This window comes from Pterocles gutturalis, unplaced genomic scaffold (genome assembly GCF_000699245.1).
Source record: "Pterocles gutturalis isolate BGI_N339 unplaced genomic scaffold, ASM69924v1 scaffold30902, whole genome shotgun sequence".
Classification (NCBI taxonomy): Eukaryota; Metazoa; Chordata; class Aves; order Pterocliformes; family Pteroclidae; genus Pterocles; species Pterocles gutturalis.
Window position 1 is genome coordinate 48,157 of NW_010116459.1, and position 20,919 is coordinate 69,075.

The 20,919-nt window shown below is 37.7% G+C and overlaps 1 protein-coding gene across 1 annotated transcript in view; it reads right to left on the reverse strand.

Moving 5' to 3' along the window:
* LOC104463269 (protein unc-79 homolog) overlaps window positions 1–20,544 on the reverse strand; it is a gene marked incomplete at its 3' end in the record, with an annotated part of 68,242 nt that extends 47,698 nt beyond the window's left edge. The window contains 9 exon segments of the mRNA XM_010075519.1: window positions 1,169–1,209; window positions 2,367–2,455; window positions 4,289–4,353; window positions 5,894–6,023; window positions 6,554–6,609; window positions 7,872–7,964; window positions 10,803–10,973; window positions 14,347–14,651; window positions 20,432–20,544. Coding sequence (XP_010073821.1) covers window positions 1,169–1,209; window positions 2,367–2,455; window positions 4,289–4,353; window positions 5,894–6,023; window positions 6,554–6,609; window positions 7,872–7,964; window positions 10,803–10,973; window positions 14,347–14,593 — 892 coding nt within the window.
* Window positions 20,545–20,919: the final 375 nt, after the last annotated feature.

Sequence of the window (20,919 nt, forward strand, 5' to 3'; positions counted from 1 at the left end):
ATACAAAACATCAACACAGAATGACAATCCTGTTCTACTATGGCAGCCATGGGAAAATGGACTTGCTGCAAGGAAGTCTCTGAGGCTAAACTCGTGTTTCCAGATATTATTGAAACCTCTAAGCCTGAGGTAGGACACTGCATACATAGGCCTGCTGGCTATTTCTACACTGAAATGAAAGAACAGCCTTGGTGCATTGTGTGGTATGCTCTGCATCCCACCACCTTCCGCCTATGCTTCTGCCTCATGGACAGTCTTGTAACAGTACACTTGTAGGCGCACTGCTGCGGCACGCTGTGGGAGATGTGGCTCAGATGTGCCTACACCGTGTGTGAAAGCTCGCAGGATGAAAGATTAGCAAATACAGATGAAAAATGCAGAAGCAGCCACTATGTCTGTGGCCCATAACTCCATAGCAAAATGTTTGCAGATTCAACCTGTAAGCAGTAGCTATTCAGTCTGTTGCCCTGGTAACATCTGATTCAGTAAATATAGGTGGCTGAGTAAAAAGAAATAGATTTCAAATAAAAGGAGACAGCAAAAAAACCTCCACTGCCTAAGAATTTTCAGCTTGCAGAACAAAGAGAGAGGGAGTCTCTTTGTTTTGTCCTTGAAAGGGTTAATTTAGAGACTATGTGACTGTCCTTGTAAACCCAGAAAATTCTGATTAGTCTGTCAAACAAGCTTTGTCTGCATTCTGCGCAATAATAGCATATCAGGCGCTCTCACTGGCCAAAGGACAATGATTGAATCAATGACTGGATCATTGAAAAACATTTTATGTCTTTTTCTGATATCCTTTACAGCCTTCTGTTCACAGAACAGATTTTTCAGAAGCTTTAAGAGCTTTTAAATCAGTCACAGGTTACTGGAAGAACTAGCCCCTTTTTTTTTTCCCCAACTGTGGATGCCTCAAGATTTGAAAATCTGTTAAATTGTCTCTGTTTCCTCACACATAGTTGCACACTAATTCAGGTAGAGGATTAGTCAATTTTTCATAGTACTTTAAAGATGTTAAGCAGTATTAAGTACAAGGTACTTTAAAATTCTAAAAAAATATTTTAGAATAGAATGCAGCATTTCAAGTAATACAGTATGCAGAAATACCAGTAAGCATGGGGTTGTACATTTATGATTAGTTTGCACCTACCCTTAAAATACCTCTTACCTTGTGGTAGAAGAACATCAATCAACCATTCACTGTGATCCCTATAAAAATTGCATATCTAATTAGCTTTCCATTTTTTTATTTACATATGCATTTATTTTTGCACAGAGGAACTTTATCTAAAGTAATGTGGTAGGACTGACATTGTTCTGAAGCTGCTCTTTCACAAATGTAGTTTTATAAACTGCAGACTGCTTAACATTACCTCTCTTAGTTGTGCCTGTCTTATTGCAAATTGCCACTTTGCAGATGTTGGTCCAACACGTTCAGAACTTTCAACAAATTACTCTTAAGGCATAAATTTATTGAATTAAAACTGTGTGCTCTGAAAGTCTGAGGGCTAAGAAATTATAGTGAAGAATAACAGAAGAACATAGAAAAAAAAATACGTACTAGTACCATTTTCTAGGAGCCTCCTGAGAAGCTATGCTTCTACCAAATTCCATTACTTCTTCCTGAAGCTTTAAATCAATGATTACTTAAAAATCTAAGGTCAGATGCAATTGCTTTTCCTACAGCTGGTGTGATATAAAGGCGTCTTAAACTGGGGACAAAAAAACTGATGTAGCTTCTGAACCACCTGTAACCTTGTCCATTTGAACTAATGATTGTAACTCCCCATAAATACTAGCAGATCTTGTAGACTAATTTAAAGCAAATTAGCAATTAAAAAAAAATAATAAGAAGTGAGGTTAATTCATCTCAGGCTATATTCCTTCCAAGTACTGGACAAGCCTGGACCAATTTCAGTTCTTCACTCTGCTGCTTCACAGTGTACCCTAGAGAATAATCTGAAATATATGTTACAGAAAAGTAATGAAGTCTCTGTAAAAGAGCTTTCATGGTAATGTCCTCCTTTTAACAACCACTAAAGGATGAGGAGAAAAAATGTTTCATAAGGAAAAGCTTGTACATTAATGAGGTTCCCCTGTCACAGTCAATGCAACCCACAGTATCGATTCATTCAAAGATCTTAACTCTAAAACTCACCACCGCTCAACCTAGATGCAAATGCTGATCATGTCGGGTAAATTTCTGTAATCCTTATCCATATGCAGTGGCACTGTGCTCCATATATTTCAACAGGGCTATCTACATAGATTATATACTAATAATACTTAAATAAAGCATAACTCCAGAGTTATGAACTCTGGAGTCTGACTACAACTGATCACTTTCCATTTCTTAGTTTACCTACCCTGCAATTCTCTGGCTGCATTCTTCACAAAGATACAGGGGAGGTGGCTTATCACCCAAAGCCACAGACAAAGATGGGTCAATGCACATCTGAAACACAGAGAAGGAAAAGAATTAACACATCTGTTCACTGAAGTTCACAGAGGAAGTTCAACACATTAATGCTACAACACACAATACAATACAGCTTTGGTGTGTGTTGAGAGCATTTAATATTCTGAAAGATGGCACTCAGCCCCTTGTAGTAAAAGATCTCAAATGATTTCTAAAAAAGAGGGGGATGTAACTGAAAATTAGAGCCCATGGGAAGAGAACAGGACACATTTCAATACTGGTATTGTCACTCTCCGAAAAACAAGTATATTTTGTGTTGCACATTTATATTACGTAGACATGGCAGGCTTACTTTTATTTTTTTTCCAAAGAGATAGTCACTTAGAACTATTGCTTAGGACAAGGTAATGTAAATGTCTAGATTCTTCTCTTTCAGTAACACCTCTTCGAGCAAAATCTAATTTTCAGTCATCCTCGCTGTTAACAATACAGCACAATTCCCACAACAGAACAAAGACTATGGCCGCACAGTTCCCTTGGCAGCCTAAGTCCAAACTTTGTCTTGCATTAGCTTTTCTCCTTCCACATCTGCCAGTTACAGAAAACAATTACAGTTGTAACAGCCAGTTATACACATAGTTGTTAAATGTTTTGTGCTATTTAAGGCAAAGCTGAACAGTAGTATGCATACACAATATCTTAACCACTTAAATCAAAATGTCTCTTACTCCATTCAAGTGCAAGATCTTATTTATAAAGACAAATGCCTCTTTGAATGTTTCTCATCTTTGTTAACCAAATTTACATTCATCTATCCAAGAGACAACAGATGGCATTTTTCTGAGTGATGACTGATCAATGTCAAAGTTAAGCTAAGAGATCATCCAAAACCATTCAGGTATTTCATCTGCAAAGCTTGGAACTGTAAGTTTCATCGATATTTTGCTCTACTCAGTGACTAGTCTGAATATAGTGATCACTACAACGTGAAGCAACACCTTTCAACTTCCTTTGAAAAGGGATCATGGAGAATGACTGGAGTGGGCAGAAAAGTGGTCCCTTACAGGACTTGTGAGATAGGTGTCACCATTATGTCCTATCAGCATCATAGCCTGTGGAAAAGGCTCAATGAAGAACTTATTGACTAATGTAATTATGTTAATACATGAACTGATGCCAGGACAATTGGTTGTATCTACATAGTTAATTAGATACAAATCTAATTGATTAGTACACCTAACTGTAGTATGCTCTGGACTTGGGATGCTGTTCTTGCCTCTGCCATCAAATTACACTATGATTCTGGTCAATTAATTTTATTTTTTGTTACCCTGTGTGTAAACAGAAAGATATCATTTGCCTCCCTCAAACAGGGCTGTAGAAGAGGTAAGTAAAGTTTTGTTCCTGTTTGCTTTAGGACACATTCCAAGCAAAGAATCACAGTCAGAGTATGCGTATGGTATAACCTCAACCAAGATACCAAGGTGAACATGTACCTATGTAATTGACATAATGTACCCTGTATACAGTAATATTTGTGCACATATTTACACACATATATGTGTTCATGAAAATATCTACATGGATTAGCCAGGAGCCAGCTTAGAATTTTATACAGTGCTCTGCAACCATCCTCATGTTTAACATCAAGACTTGGCCCACAGTAGTTGGAAGAAATATCCCATTTTGCTTTAGGCAGCCAAAGAACATATTCACAAAGTTCTGGCCCCCTTGGTCTCAACAGGCTTTGCTGTTCCCTTAGCTCCTGCCCTTGGCCACCTGCACATAACCAGATCATATGGTTGCAGTCAAAGTGCAACCTCCCATTCCCCAGACAGTTGGGTCTGACCCTCCAAGAAACAGCAGTACCTTCACAGCTGGTTTGTTAATTGCATTATGGCATTCAATGTGCTGGCAATGAATGGGATTCCAGGCTGCAAAACCAAAACACAGATGATTAATAAATGGAGAAAATACATTTACATTCTTTGTGTCTAGTGGTATAAATTGTCAACAAGATCCTCTTGCACTAAGTACTGTACAAATACAAAGGACCTACCCATTCCTAAGGAAGCCTACTAATTACAATAAACAACCTAGAATATACGTGCCTATTGACTTGCTTGGGGTAGAATTATGAAATGAACCACGAACTCAACAAAGAAAGGGAAGAAGTAACACACAGATATCCCCACTGTAGACCCTTCCAGATCTTACCAACACCTTGAATTAATTAACTATCCTTCCACTCCAGGAACAGTATGGTAGGAGTAGCTGAGTAAATTCAGTAACATTCCCAGGAAAAATGAAAACACAGCTATGATAAAGGAAAAACAGTCCAGCCACAGAAGGAGACTTAGATTTGTAATGACAAGAAGTAAACAACAAACCTATGTTCAAGTGGCATCACTCAGATGCTATACAGAATGCCCCCAGGTCAAAATGCCATGCACGTAATACTCATCCCTTTCAGGGATACATTAACAGAAAATTTATAGACAGGAAAACTATTCCAGTCTGCCCAGTGCTAGTAACAGTTCAAATGGAATATCATGCTTAGTTTACAAACCTGTTTGCATGAAAGAAGTGATGCAGAGCAGTACAAGAATTATTTTTTTAAAAGTCAAGAAAAGCCATCAGCCCTTCAAGGGAAGGCCTTAGAACAGATCAAACATGTATCAGGAACATTCAGGATGTACTTGACTTGGTCTAGGGGGTCTTCTGAGGTGTCTTCCAATCCTTAACTTATATTATTTAAAATGTCACACGTTGGTCCACAAATGTTAAAAGTGAATAAAACATATCCCATTTGACAGAGACCACTTGAAACAGGCTGAGACAAGCAAGCAGGAAAAGCAAGTAATGAATTGCTGCTAGACAGCCCCCACCATAGAAGCAGAATCCCATCAGTAACAGTGGGGAGTTTGGTGGACAGAGGACTTTGTATCATTCACCTATTCAGCTCCAGAGGCATTGCTGACTTTATCTCTCATTTTCATCCTATAGTAAGCCTTGAGAACTTATCCATTACACTGACTGCACCTGACCTCACCTGACTTTTTTTTGACAGTAACAGCCAGATAAGGAGCCTTAGCAACAGCAGCAGTGATAGCAGCTGGCACAACAAAAGCAGCCAAAGCAATAATTGAAAGGAACATAAGCCAGAATCCTTGTGAGGCCAAGAAGGCAGTTTCACAGACCATTTGGAACTCTGTATTTATTTCTTCTCCTATTCTGGTTTAGTAATTAATCAGAGTAACACAATATATTTACCAGCCACAATCACAGTTTTTATTTTTCATAATGTCTTTTCAAAACATAGAGAAATGGATACTGTATATACTTACAAAAGTATCTACCTATAGAACAAAAGATTTCAAAATACATCATAGAACTGTAAACATGTGACATTAACACACTTCTGATCATTTCCTTTACATTTATTTTGGCTTATACAAAAACAGCTGCACTGACCTGTGTACTGCAGTCCTCTGTACTCACTGATTGCCCCAGGGGGTTTTAAATTGGGCCAATAATGAAATAACATTTGTACTGCTGGAGGTTTAACTTGAGATGGTCCATAGGCTATCACATATAGCAAATCCTAAGGAAAGACATGTACAAAATGTTTATTTTGCAAGATAACAAAACACAATTCAATACATGTTACTTGTGTTCACAAAGATACCTGAGCACACAAAATATGTAAATTTCATGCCCTACCAAACATCTATCCTTTGTATGCTCTTACAAGTAGATTAGATGACTAACTTCAACAATATGTTCACAACTGGCTTCTGAGTTTGATCAGAGCATCCAACAGCTACCACCCACTGTGTATTGTATGCTAACATATAGTATATGAAGTCCCTGCCTAGCCATGGAGCAAAGAGGTGTGATACAGATAAATAACTGGGTCCAGTATTTAGGAAACGGAGCTCTGCTCTACAAAACATGGAGCTGCTTCTGTAAACTAAAAATGAGAGGGAACTTCCTCTCCATGATCCAGAAGGAGAATTGGATATAAAGACCATTTATAACTTCTTGGCACGCAGTTCAATATTCAAGCCATCTGGTTTTCATTACTATCTAAATACAGTCATTTCCACAAAGTATATACGATCATAAACTTACTTTCCATACTTCTTGCTTGTATTTCATGAGGCATTCCAATAATTGGCAGTGATACACTGAGAGAGAAAAGATAGTATAGACATAATACTGAAATGGAAACTCAAGTTACAGAAGTGACGTAATTAGCTGATTGGCTTTGCTTTGCTCATCCAAAACTAAATCTCATTTTATTTTAAAGGGTTTTCTGAAGAATCATTGCCCTAAGAGTCATCACAAAAGATTAGAAACTAAATATTAGTAACTTGTTTTTGTCAAAGAATGCGGTAAGACAGTGAGTCTTATGAGTGTACAGCTTTTTGCACAGCAATGGAGATATTTTTAAACACATCTAGTTCAAGACTGTTTGCTAATTCACTTAAACTTTGTCTCTTTGGTGCAATGTAAAGCTGGAAATTAGTATCTTGTCATTCATCTCAAGGCAGCAATGGAAGTCACATGTAACAACACATTATTCCTGAGCCCCCTGCATCAAACAAACAAGAGAGTCAAATGAACTACTTTCCACGTTTGACTTTCCAAAAACCACAGGGCAAAACCTTTCCCAGATGGCTGGAATGTGGAATTCATGACAAAAATAGAACATTTCATGAAAAAACTAACTTGTGGGAATAGCTTTTAAAAATGGTGTGCTGCTTTTATTTGCCACTATGAACTACACCAGCACTATGTGACATTTCTCACGCACATACTGAAGAGTAATGTTCCCCCACACCATCTACCCATCTACATAAAACAGGAGATAGTTGACTATCATGCACTGTAACAGCTACCTTAGGCTAAATTTTGTTTCAGTTTGGCTATGCGATCCCACTGATTTAACTGGGACTGTGCCATGGTGACAAAGTACGGTCTTGTGTTTAGATACTCTTAATTACATTTAAATTCATTACAGTTCTCTTGAGCCTGCAGCCCGCATCATCTGTGTTAAAAAGCTATCAGTTGTGAACTTGGTGGGATATGAATCATAGTACAAGACAAACCGTGACTGTGAATTTCTATAGTCTAAATTGGTAGTGATTTCTCTCCAACACTGATGTTATATATCAACACCATTTTCTGATGTCAAGCAAGAGTAAATCAGAGTCTCCAATCCTGGGCCCAATCCTATTTCTTCATCACAATGAGATCTCCTATCTACATGATGATTATTACAAGTATGCTGCTCAGAAATTACAGTTTTGACTAAAATCACCTATTTTTCACCCTGTGTTGGATGACGAGACAGACTTTTTCCTATCATCTGAATTTTTCTGATTGCATTTAACACAGCTCTCATAGTTTTAGAGAGAATGATACCATGCTGCATGTTTACACATACCTGGGTTTGATGTGTACTGCATTGCAATCATTAGCATTGATGATGCAGACAGATTAACATGTGCTGGAACACCTTCTCTTTTTGAGGATCCCACTTAAAAGAAAAAAAAAAAGAAAACACGTTCTATTGTGTAGCAAGAAAAACTAGGCAAGTATAGCATATAACTGATTCTGACTTAACAAAATTCTTAAGACACCACGTCATTGAAAAAAAAAAAAAAAACCCACACCAAAAAAAGCCTAAAAAACCTAGAAATATTCTGTATTGGAAGGGGCAAAACCACTTTTCTGCTGGAAAAGAAAAATTACTTAGAATATGGTAGTGCTGCAGAGAGTGCACACCTGGTTTTCCAGATGAGCAAGAGATTTCATTCTCAGAGCTGCATTAACCAGAGACAGTGATCTCAGGCATGCTCCCTCAGAACCCACAGACTGGTCAACACATTGTCACTTGTATAGTCAAGTGCACCTAGGGTTTGCATTGTAGGAAAGGTAAGGAGGCAGTGGAGGGTAAAGAAACAAGAAAAAATGGAATGCCTGCTGTTGAGGTATACTGATGAAGGGTTGGGGCTGGTGGTAGCTGTTGGTGTATGGCACAGATTACTTCTCAGGGAGCAGATGGTATAAGTTCAAGTTATAGCTACATACCAGAAAAATTAGTCCCCCTTGTTATGTGAACTGTGCCAAGATAATGATAAGCAGTAGCACTGAAGTGTAGCTAAGCTGTTGTAACTTTGACCTCACACATAAAGTGGCTAGAGTTCCTTCTGGTCTCCTTACCAAGTGGTTACTACTAAACGGTATACTTGGAAAAACCCTGCAGAGTGTTAAGTGTTTATTTGCTGAACTATAACAAGGCAATATGGCTTTGAAGGCAACCTCCTCATTTACAGCACTGGCTGCCAGGACCCAAATACCAAGCATTCGGGATAGAAGCAAAGAACTGTGGCTACCAGTTCAGTGAGATGCTTCCCATCCCTCCCATCTGGCTCTCCAGCTGCTGACACAATCTCTTGCATCCTCCCTTTCAGTTTGATTCAGAGCTGAACATTAGGGGAAGGAAAGGATCTGCACTCACCTTGTAAAGGGGTAGAATTTCCCTTTCCTATCTGGTGCTTTTCCACATGACCCAACATTACTATGGCTCTCTTCACTGCACTTCATTCATTCTTTTTTGAATTGCATCCGCACACCTAAGAGCCCCCAAATTATTACAGCAATTTCTATTTGTATGGATTTACATTGCAGAATACTCAGCAGCTCAAACCTGGCATTAAAATGTCACCATCAGCAGAAAAGTAGAACACAGTACTAGAAGCCAAATTTAAAGAGCAGCAGACCGGTTTCATACAGAGATCTAACCAAAACCAAAGGCATGACAAAGGTTGCTCCCACGCTCTACATGGATGTAATCTCTGCCAAGGGCAGCTGGGGAATAGTATCTATTTAAGTAAACCAAGGATTTGGCTCAATCAGTTGCTTTGGAGAATAGTTTTACAGATCTCAAGACAGACAGGACAGGGTAAGTCACATCAGTTGTTCTTTAACAGGTAACAGTAATGGAAGAAAAAGGAATTTAATGCAACTTTCTGTTCTTAACCCAAAGACGACCTATCTACATATGTATAAAATAGATCTTAGTAATTTTCATTTGCATACTGTTACTAGACCTGTCAAAGGCAACAGAGAAAACATCATTGCAATTTCTTCCAAGGGACTATTTTACATGGGGAAACTGAGGTACAAAAGATTTAAGGGATTTCGCCAAGATCACTGACAGGTAGAGTCAGAAAATTTAGGTGACAAATGTTCATAAAATCTTAATCTCAAAACTCTGGACCATGCTTGTTTCCATGCTCTAACAGCATCCTCTTCATGCTTAAATGACATCAGTGTTAATCACTTGTACAAAAGTTGTTCATGTTTTTCCATAAAGGTCTGGAATACAGATAAGGAGGAGACACTCTCACAGAATCACGGGACGGTTGATGTCAGACGAGACCTCTGGAGATTATCTTGTCCAACCCCCCTGCTCAGAGAAAGGTCAACTAGAGCAGGTAGTCAGGAACCCGTCCAGTTGCGCTTCGAACATCTGCCAAGATGGAGAATCTGCAGCCTCTCTGGCAAACTGTTCCAGTGTTTCACCACCCACACAATAAAAGGCTTGTAGGGTAAAAACTGACTTCTAATATTGATCCTAATGCCTCCATCTGCAGTACATGGTTAAATTTCTTGCTACTACTGAAATCCCATCAAGCTTTTTATCAGGTACATAAACAAGCATTCAGAACACGCCTCAGGATTCACATTCTGCAGAGATTATGAAATTATGTAATCATGTGACACCCTCAGTGGGAGGAAGAAAAAAGAAAGAGAAAAAAAGGCAGGCACCATCAGATTCAGTCTTAACACTTACAGATAGAAGACATTACAGGCACAGCTCTTTAGTACAGAACTTAAAGAGAAAATGCCAAGTAGAGAGAGAGGGATTAAAATCAGAAGTTCATCACATCATTACATTGAGAAGAGTCATTCTTGTAGATCCAGACTTGGCCTGGATTCAAAAACGATGCACAATGGGCAGGAGCAGTCTGCCCATTCATTGACTTTGTATTCAAAACTCCCACCACTGCCAGTGAAAGTTATATGAGTCTGGAAACAGTGTCTGTCTTAAATAAGCTAAATTTCATCCTTTAAATGAAGGAAGAATCACATAGGAACATAGCATAATAAATTAAAATTATAGAATTATTTCCCTTTGAAAAAGAGTTCCATTGAATTACTTTACATATTTACATACAGTAGATTGATGTTGCACTACAATTCTATGACAGATCAAATTTTGACTCCTACAGTCTGATACTATTATCGAACTTATAGCAGTGCATCACATTCTTTGAGACATAACAATACTAGAATGAGTTCTACTTACGTATAGCCATGGGCAGAAAAGATGTGCTGAGATACTCTATAATATCCTTGTGCAGAAATGGAGGAAAGGTAGCTAGTGTTGAAATCATTGTATAGGGTAAAGTACTCAAAATATCATCACTGAGAAAAGGAAGTAAACATGTAGTAGTGTAAAAAATTGATTGCCCAAGATCTGTTGAATAAAATGAAATGAATACAGAATCATTACAATGGAAAAAATAATTATTACTACATACTTTTTAGTTTATTAAACTATTTTTAAAAATTACATTTAAATTCAAGTTTTCCCCTTAAAGTCATTTGGGAAGTTAATCACTCTAGACAAGAGACTTCACCCACCATTTTTAAGCCCCTCCTAAAACAGGGGGAACCAGCTGTTTAACAGTACTGAGAAGAGTTTGGAGAGAATGTGAAACCTCTAGCCAGTAAAATCATTGTTTAAAATCAATGTTGATTTTAATCATACATTGATTAACATACAATGGCCTGTATTTAAACTGAGATGTTATTAGAATCAGAAATTGATAAGCACTTTGGTATTGAAAGGCCTGCTTTTGCAAAAAGCATTCTAGCCTTTATCAGCCATACAAAAATAAGATTTTTATCTCAATTACCCTCAGAAAGTTGCAAAATACCTCTCCCATAGAGACTATAGGAAGCATCACTGTTTTTCAAACAACACGTGATTAAACTATGGATCTTGTTTTCCTAGGAAGCCATTGAGGCCAAAAATGGCCAAGACTTAAAAGGAAAGGAAAATGTATCAAGAATTTCCATACTTATTCTAATTAATTATACTATAACTCTTTGGAAGGGATACTTAAGAAATGTGCAACATGACAAGATCCAAAGGGAACGGATAGGTTACTGCGTATCTGGGCTCTGTGGCATCTTCATACCCTCTTCCAAATGAGGAACTGAGCTGGGGACAATTCCCAATAACCCTCACAGAAAGGCTACATCACCCAATGAACCCCACGTTTGAATCTGTATGATGATCCCAATACATCATAAGGCCCTTTCCTACAACTAGGATGATTTAAAACTGCCTCTGTGAAGTGCTCACAGATCTGTAGCTGTAAACATCATGAGTCATAATAAGCATTAAAATTAGCACCTCATTTCAGTGGTTCTGGCAAGTCTTCTCTGCAAGGGTCTAACCAGGTCCTTAACGCTAGAGAGTGCTTCTCTCTTGGAATACATATTTACCAGTTAAGCATAGAGAGTTTTGTATCATCTGATTGGACCAAAGCTCAGGACCGCCTAGCACACACACCAGTTGTACTTACCCAAACATTGATAGTTCTGATTAAAAAAAAAATATGTATTTCTTTTAGTCAAATGCTAAGCTGAGGGAGGAATAAATAAGTTGTATTGCAAAACTTCATTCTCCATACACAGAACCATAGAAAATAGCAAGTGACCTCCCCCTGCCCCAAGCATGAGTCAACCAACTTATTCCTGGCAGCTATTTATCTAAACTGTTCTTAAAATTCTGCAAGACAGCTCATTCCTCCTCCTGGCAACTCACCCTAGTGCTTAACCATCTTTATCATAAAAAGGCTTTTTATTTTTTTAATTTCCATTGCTGCAGTTTAAGCCTATATCTTTCATCAACTGTAACAACAAATAGTTTGGTTTAGTTTATTTCTCCTCACAGCAACCTTCACATATTTGTATATGATAATCATGTCTCCCTTCCACTTCTATCTAAGCTAGACAAACCAAGTTCTTTCCATTTTTCCTCACTGTTCATTTTCTAGACCTCAAATCATTCTTCTTTCTTGTCCCTGGACTCCTCTCAAACGGTCCGTGTTTTTCTTGAAGCCAGATGGACAAGTAGGAAAATTTTACTCCAGCTGAGGCCTTGCTAGGGCTGTTACAACAGTAAACAAAATGCTTTGGTTGCCCCATGCACAAAACACCTGTTCACATATTGCTAGAATAATATTAATATATTAGTGACCTGTGGTCTGCCTCTGATCTTCTGTAACACCCAGATCTCTGCAGTGTGGCCTTCAAGCTAGTATTTCCCCCATTTCATTTCTGCCCTTGATTTCTCCTGCTTAAACACAGTATTTGACATTTCTTCTTTGAAGATGTTTCAAAATAGAATGCAATCTGCCAAGATTTTTTTGAATTGAGCGTCTTTCACACCAAGGACACTATTTGCCATCTTGATAACCCCTGCAAATCAAAGTGCTCTCTCATTTCTATCAGCCAAATAAGAAAAAATTAAATATTTAATAACACTAGACCCAGCACAGATTCCTGTAAGATTCCCACTTGGTATACCCTTCCAGCTGACAAGAGCCACTGGTAATTACTCCTGGAGTGTTTTTTTCACTCAAGAGGCCACCATATGTCCCAATTGCCTATTAGGACATCAAGTGACACAGCAACAAAAGCATGACCAAGGACGGGAAAACCCTGCCAGGAGAGACATTGTGCTGCCATAAAAAGGAATTACGTTTGCTCAGTGTTATTTGTTCTTTACAGGTCTCCACTGGTTGTTATTTATCATCATGTTATTTATTTAGAAAAAGATTGTTTTCATAATTAACTCCACCATTTCTAGAAACTGAAGTAAAGTTGACAAGTCGATAATTTGCTAGGAGCCCCCCTCTTGCAAGATGATGCCATTTCCTAGTGCAGTTCTCTCTGATTCCAAACATGCTGCTGACAGCTCAAAAGGAATTCAGCATTTAACAGAAACAACTTTCCTCCTAAAGAATTTCTGCAGTGTAACAGACTGACAACAACCTTCCTGTTCAGAACTATGTAAGTAATACACACTGATACCATGATGAAAATTAATATTTGGCTTATGTAACATAGGGAGAACACTGGGCTCCTGAATCCCAGTATGGAAAGCCACAGACTAACAAGCCAGATGTGCATGCAGAACTTGAGGGAAAATAATATAAATACAACACAGTCACAAAAAACCCTTGCCATTAACTAATTCAAAACATAAGAAAATATGGCTTTTCTGTAAATCACACAGAGATATTGCTATCTTTTTACCCAGGAATATCTTAAAGACATCCCAAATCACCATTACCACAGTTTTTCTTCAATTAAATGTATATTATGTTCTATTTAAAGATGGACCTTCACCAAAACACTCAATCTGCATATTCATTATAGGCCAAATATACATTTGCAAGCAATTTGTGCATTTTTAAGAGAGCCACCCCAAAAAGAGTGGTCTGAAGACATCCCAGCAGATTCAAATTCAAAATCCATATTTTTTTAGACCCATCTGTATTATTTTGTTACATAACATTGTATTTTAGTTACATACCACCAGCACATCACTAAAAGTCAGACAACCTCAGAATTCAAACCCAAATCCACAGTTAACAAAAAAAAATTTTATTTCAGAAAGTCAAACCAAGCGCTTGGACTTGAATGCATCCCAGGAGATTTGAATTCCAGATCCAGGTCAGTTCAGGCCCATCTCTTCTACCACATTTATGCATCATTCATGGATTCACAGCACTGAAGTTAAGTGCACTGGAAGGATTCAAGGGCCTGCTTACCATGTTGACCATGTTGTAGCAAGGGAACTAGATCCAGCAGTGTCACCAGTGTCACGTAAAGTCCTTGATAGTCCAAAGATGGGTAGTCTGATAACTGAGCATCACGACTTTGCTGGCCACGTTCAGATGGAGCATCTCGCAGGACGCTGTAAAGGAGGGAGCGAGTAACAGTAGGGTTGATGGAACTGACCTGTGGTCTTAGAGATGGGGTGAGTGGGAATGGCACAGGAAAAAGACACATGGTCATGGGCACTGTCAAATTGGAGGCATCTTGATTCTCCTTCTTCCCTGTGCGGGACAAAATGCTGTTGGGGGGACAAAGAAAAAAAAGAGACAACAAAGACACAAAGAACAGCACATTACATTGAAATGACACTATAAAACAAATAATAAAACACCAGATACATCCCACATAAGATGCAATCGCTACCAAAACCAATGTGTCTACAAATCTAGCAACTATTCACTTTCATGATTCAAGAGAATTAAAAATTGACATCTAGGAAAATTTCATTGCATCTCATGTGTTATCTGGTTCATAAGGAGCAAAAATATAAAAATGCATGTTTCAGTGCCCTACCCATGTTTCACAGTTAAGAGATACTCTGAGAATTAAAAGTGTTTGCTATGGAAAAATAGCTGTGTCAAAATAGGCTGGTATTTTGCTCTGAGATTTTGAGGATTTCGAGAGATTTCTTGTTCCCCCCCCCCCATTATGTTTTGAACCAACTGACTGAAAACATGCAAAATATAGGTGTGGCACTTGCAGAAACATGTTTTAGCAAAGAATAAACATGTGTGTTTGTTAAGATAGTCTTAAAAATCACATGTTTATTGCATTAAAATAATGTCTGTATGTATTTTATGATACTGTTTCATGACCACTCACTCAGTATCATTTGAGATAATGAAGTTTAAACAGGCACATGGATTTAGAAATAATATAATATTTCTAAAATGTTAACTAAACTACATTTGGAAAAGTTATAAAATAATATATAGTAGATGGTCTTTAGCATATGTTTGTGAGCTAATGATAATGGTTGTTTATGTGTGTTTTTAATTTTGCCCATGTTTAGGGAGGAAACATTTTACTTTATGAATACAAACACTCCTTGGGTAAATAGTTACCTTCAAAAATCTAAGGGCTAAGCAAGCAAGACCAATTACGTAACTGCAGATCAGACAGTATGTTACCATACATTCCTGGTGTTACTTACGTTATTATTCAACAAAACCCATTATAAACTAAAGGAAAGATAATTTCAAAAAATAAAAAGGATTTAGTGGGAATCAAAATAGAGGCTATACGTCAACCAGCTTGTTATGTCATTTTAAGAATGTTGTAAACATGGTTGTAAACATGTTAATCTACTTTTATTAAAAAAAAATAAAACCCACTATTTTAAATAGAAATAAATTGTCACTTAAGCAGTGTTATATTTTAGTTATCAGGCAATTATAGGGTTAGTTCATAATCTTCATATGTGCCTATAAAAATATAATACACTTTTAAAATATATTAAACCACACACAATGCTTGCTTTTTTTTTTTTTTAAAGCATGTTTTGCACCTCTCAGTGGTTGGGATTTCCAAAAGCAGTTGCTGTTGGTTTATCTCTGTTCCCAAAGTCAGTGTTAAAACTTACAAAAGACAAGTCAGTGGCATTAAAACTTCCACTGACTAATGAAGAGCTGAGTTGTGTTAAGAGGGAGCACTTCTGGAAACCTCAGTCCTCTTTAACAGTACAGAGATCCCTATCGTATAATCACCTTAGCACAGATATGTTTTACCTCCTAAGCCAATCCAACAGTTTACACAAGTAAGCTAAACTCTTGCTAAGGTGCCTATAAGAGAAGGTGTCATTCATTTGCCATATGTATAAAACACCTTTCTAAGTACAGCTCTATGCCAAGTGGCTACTATCACATAACAGCTGCAGTCAGAGATTACTGATGTATTGCCTGTTTTAAGAAAATACATAACTTTTTTCCCTTTTTTATTGTGCCTTACATATTTGGCAGATTATTTTGGTTTCTGTTACCCAATGTCCAGTACAAGAAATGTGACTGTCAAGACAGTGTTTATAAAATCATATCAGAAAATCACCTAAGATCTAGTATGACTTTAAAAACAAATGATCAGAGTGCTGATTCCTTTTAGTTTGCTTGATGTTCATTTGCCATACTTTGCAGCTCATGTTTAGAAATATGAAGGTACTAAATTACATTCCTACCCCGTCTACCAACATACAATACTAATTACCCATCCCTTTACTTGCCAACACATCACTTCAAGCGCACTGATTTCTAGAAAGGATACTACTGTATTAATTAATCCTTGCTTTGGAAAGTGTAAGGCAGTGATGGAGAGCTTGCACTATAGGTTTCCCTTCCTTTTAACATGGAGCTATGGCCCATCTATGGATTAGTGGCCAAAGCACACAATCTCAGCAATGAGACCATACCTAAATTCCAGCTGTAACCATGCCAAATTTAGAAAAAAAATGCAAAACTTTCAGACCCAGGCTTTCGCCTGACCCATATGTTTTTAAAGCAATAAACAGAAGAGTCAAAATTGAAAATCTAGGAAGTCCCCTAAGGCTAAGGTATAATGATTGCAGTTTGCTCCTGTTTCCATTCAAACCAAGTACTGAGAACTTGGAGTGTCTGCAGATCATAACTCTACACTGAACTTGCTCCGTGACAAGTGACAAAGCTACCAGGGCTTGTTTCAAGAGTTGCATATCTTTGCTGTAAATCTATCCCAAAATTACTGCCTTCCAGGAAAGGTTTTCTAAAATGCCTACAAGAGAATTGTATCTCCCCAAGGCAGCAAAACAAGCTTGACCATTAATAAGCCATTGGGAATTTGTAACTATTCCTTATGTAAAACATTTTACTTAGAAATACATATGGAGAATTTTCTCCAAGAAAATGTGAAAGAATGAGCTGTTCTGCAAAATGCTTATTAAGTCTTACATCATTCCTCAAATGAGGGAGAAAATACCGAAAATGAGCAGGGCATGAAACAAATTCATGCTGTAATGTAAAGAAATGCTTTTGCCCAAAGAGAAAAATCAAGGAAGAACTAAATGAGTTAATGTGCTATGCATTGTGTATGGTGATTTTATGTGATGTTTTTTCATAGAAATAAGGAATTTAATATTTTCAGCCATTCCCCATCTGTTCCCCCCACCCCTGAGCCTGTGATTTATTGAGGCTATGTACAGACCAAAGGAGAAAATTAATCCCTCACGCGATCCCACTATAGCTAGCAGAATGACACCAGATATCAATGTGATCCAAAACAGCGGGCATGCCCCACTGAAAAGAACACAGTCAACGTGTCCATAGCATGGAAAGGTAAAAAGTATAATAAACAGTAAAAGCTACACCTGCAAAACCCAATCAGCATATGGAATTTCTCTGACTAATCACTATTCCTCCATTATTCCTTTGACTACATATGTTCATCAAGAAATGTTTGTCCTAAAAAGTTCAGCCGCAAAGAGAAAACACATCAAACTAGGAAATATTTTTTAAATTATTTTAAAATAGTAGATGATCACAAGCAATGTATTCTGAAGACCAGACCCAAAATATCTCAAAATCAATGGACATTTTTGCTACTGTTTGATCAGTATTCTCTTAGCAGCCCAAATTCACTGCATATGCTCTGTCTCAAGCTAGAAAGATTATTCTCCACCATGTACTTCTATCACTGATTCTAAACCTTGCACAATGGAGTCTCAGTGTAGGAGGCAGAAAGAAGACTCAGCACGCAGAATATTCAAAGACATTTCTGAACACACTCTTCAGAAAGGTTCTTAACCAGTCTGTTTAGTTTTTAGGGTAAATCTTGTAGAGATCTGCACACAGTGGGTGGGTTTCCTTCTTTCCATCTGCCACACTAAATACAGGGTGTGTTTTGTTTTGCTTTTTTATCCAGCTTCTTTCTTAGTATCAGCAAGTGCATAAACTTATATTGGTTCAACCATGGCACTCGGGCTTTGACCCACAGTTCAAATTCCCCAGTTACAGGAATTCAGAACATGGATTTGACCTATCTGAGTATAAGAACTCTGCCTACTTAAATTTAGATCCAAGTCCTGGCTTCAATTTCTGGTGCCCTTTCAGTTCTGAGGCTGATCAGATCCCAGATCACACAGGACAAAGCCATTCCTGTAGACCTGCGTATCACTTCTGCCCCGTGAGGTTCAGCATTATCAACAATAGGATTTTGGTTCAGTCCCATTTTGAACATGAAATAAAGAAATGGAGCTGCTCAACTGTACAGTTGCCCTGATTTCTCATCTGCTCTCCTAATTGCTAAGTATAAAGCTTTTCTAGTAAGCCCAGAAACGTTACTGCTCATGGAGAGTGAAGAATTTGCCACACAGGACATGTCAGCTGTACTGCTTAGAAAGATAAAGACAACCGGGTGGTATAAAGACACTTTCTTTAAGCAGCAGACTCTAAATCTATCCTGTCCCAAAGGACTGCTGCCCAAAAACAAACTGATCTCATTATAGCACTTGGTGGTTACAGCTAAGAGAGAAAATGTTCAGAAGCAAGTCCAACTTTCTTGCTTTAACAGCTTAAAGGCCCATAGCATTTAAGCAAAGGCTGTTTTGTCATACAGAACCTTACTTAAATGTGATTTAAGTGTGCGTGTTTTGCAAATAATCCATCAAAACAGCCTGATGTGGGAACAGAGCCACATTTCAGAGGTATCTTTAGTGACTGAAGATTTTTTCCCCACTGCTGCCATATGAGATAAAATTTAATTTCTTAATCTTAAAAAACAAATCCCTACTGGTTGCCATTAAGTTTCTTCAACACTCTAAATGATGAGGGAAACAAATTTCACTCTAAATGATGAGGGAAACAAATTTCACAGTGGTTAAACAATTCTTCTCTTGAAATTTTCAAAGTTAAAGAGGTTTTTAAGTTTGTAGTGAACAAGTGTTCCACTGATAACGAGTATTTCTGTCTGTGTATCTTTCCTTCTTATAAACAGGGTCAAGAATCTTGATACATCCCATGAACTTTAAAGAAATGTTAGAATGAACTACTGTCATTCTTTCAAGTTTAAATTCTTGCTTCTCAACTTGCATACATCATAGGGGTACGCGTATAAATATATGGGTTAATTGTATTTTTTTAATGTTTCCTCCTCAAATAAGGCAAATAGCTGTATTTCCAAACTAGCTTCTGACAGCAGGGACAATCTTCTCAGGTACAAATCAGGAAGCTATGCATAGAAATGCAGCTGTAATGGCATTTTTCCAGATGTGAAAACTAGTGCCAGCCAAAACCTGGGCAGACAAAAATCACCTCTTCACTGTCAAAAGCCATTTAAAAAATAGTTTGAAAATTTAAAATCCACTAGGAAGCACCATGGAATGTATGTCATTCCTCATTAAGTTTCACAATTTTTCATACCTCTTTAGCAAACCAAGAGGTAGTATTTCCTATTCAAAATCTATGCTGTAATCATATGGTATTTAGTACTATATATTATTACTAAATATTGGACTAAATCAAAACCCTGGGTCAGAAAAATCCTGACTGTTGTCGCCATCCAAACCCAGATCCGTATACAAACTTTGTGTCTACTTGTACCATTATGAGGGACTGAACCAGAACCCAAACCTGACAGCCAGCTGAACTATGGCACAGTAAGAATCTAGTTCTGCTCGTTTGGCTCATTGCTCTAGGATCCTGAGGCACCAGGACTGTCAAGGAGGTCATGAGTATACATATCTAAACCTCTATAGGTCACAAACTCCTTTCTTCACAACTTCAGCATGTTTGTGCATTCAGCTAAGTCTTAGGAGGGCCAAGCAAATGTGTAATCAACCAAGTTTATTTTAGAATCAGCCACTCAATAAGCAGCCCAACTGGGCAAATTGGGCAACAGCCACTGAAGAGATTAATTCATACCATTTTTCTTAAATTATGTTCTGACTCCTTTCAGCTGAGCATTGAACCATTAAATCTTGCAACCAATTCAAAGTCAATCAATACCCCCTACAATTCTTTAGCTCTTTTTTCGTCAAGAGCATTAGTTAAAACTTACCTCAATAACGTCTGAGAAAAGTATTTCAGAGTATTTGCAATGTCAGTTCCAGAGGGCACAGGGTAAATGTTGTGGAGAACCCGGTTGTGGTATTCCTGAAGGTAACGGATTTTTGAAGCAACTACATAAAAGACAAAAAAACAAACACAGAAACTTTCATTTAGGTTTTTTTGCAGACTTTGACAGAATCACATCTGTTCCTACCATTTCTAATTTTTCATTATTTAAGAACTGCAAAAAACAGAAAAGTCTCCCTTCCCTCCATGTTGACTGAATAAATTGAACACTCCAGTGCAAAAGTGCCAAGGGGAGAGCACAGAAGCAAATGCCTGCATCTGTATTACACCAACATAGTGCTAGCAAATCTAAAAAAAAAAAAAAAAAAAACACCAAAACACCACCAGTAAAACAACAACAACAAAACCCCCTGCACTTCTGTGTCTCCAAGCATCTCAAGATTCATTTATAATGAATGAGTCCTTGGATCA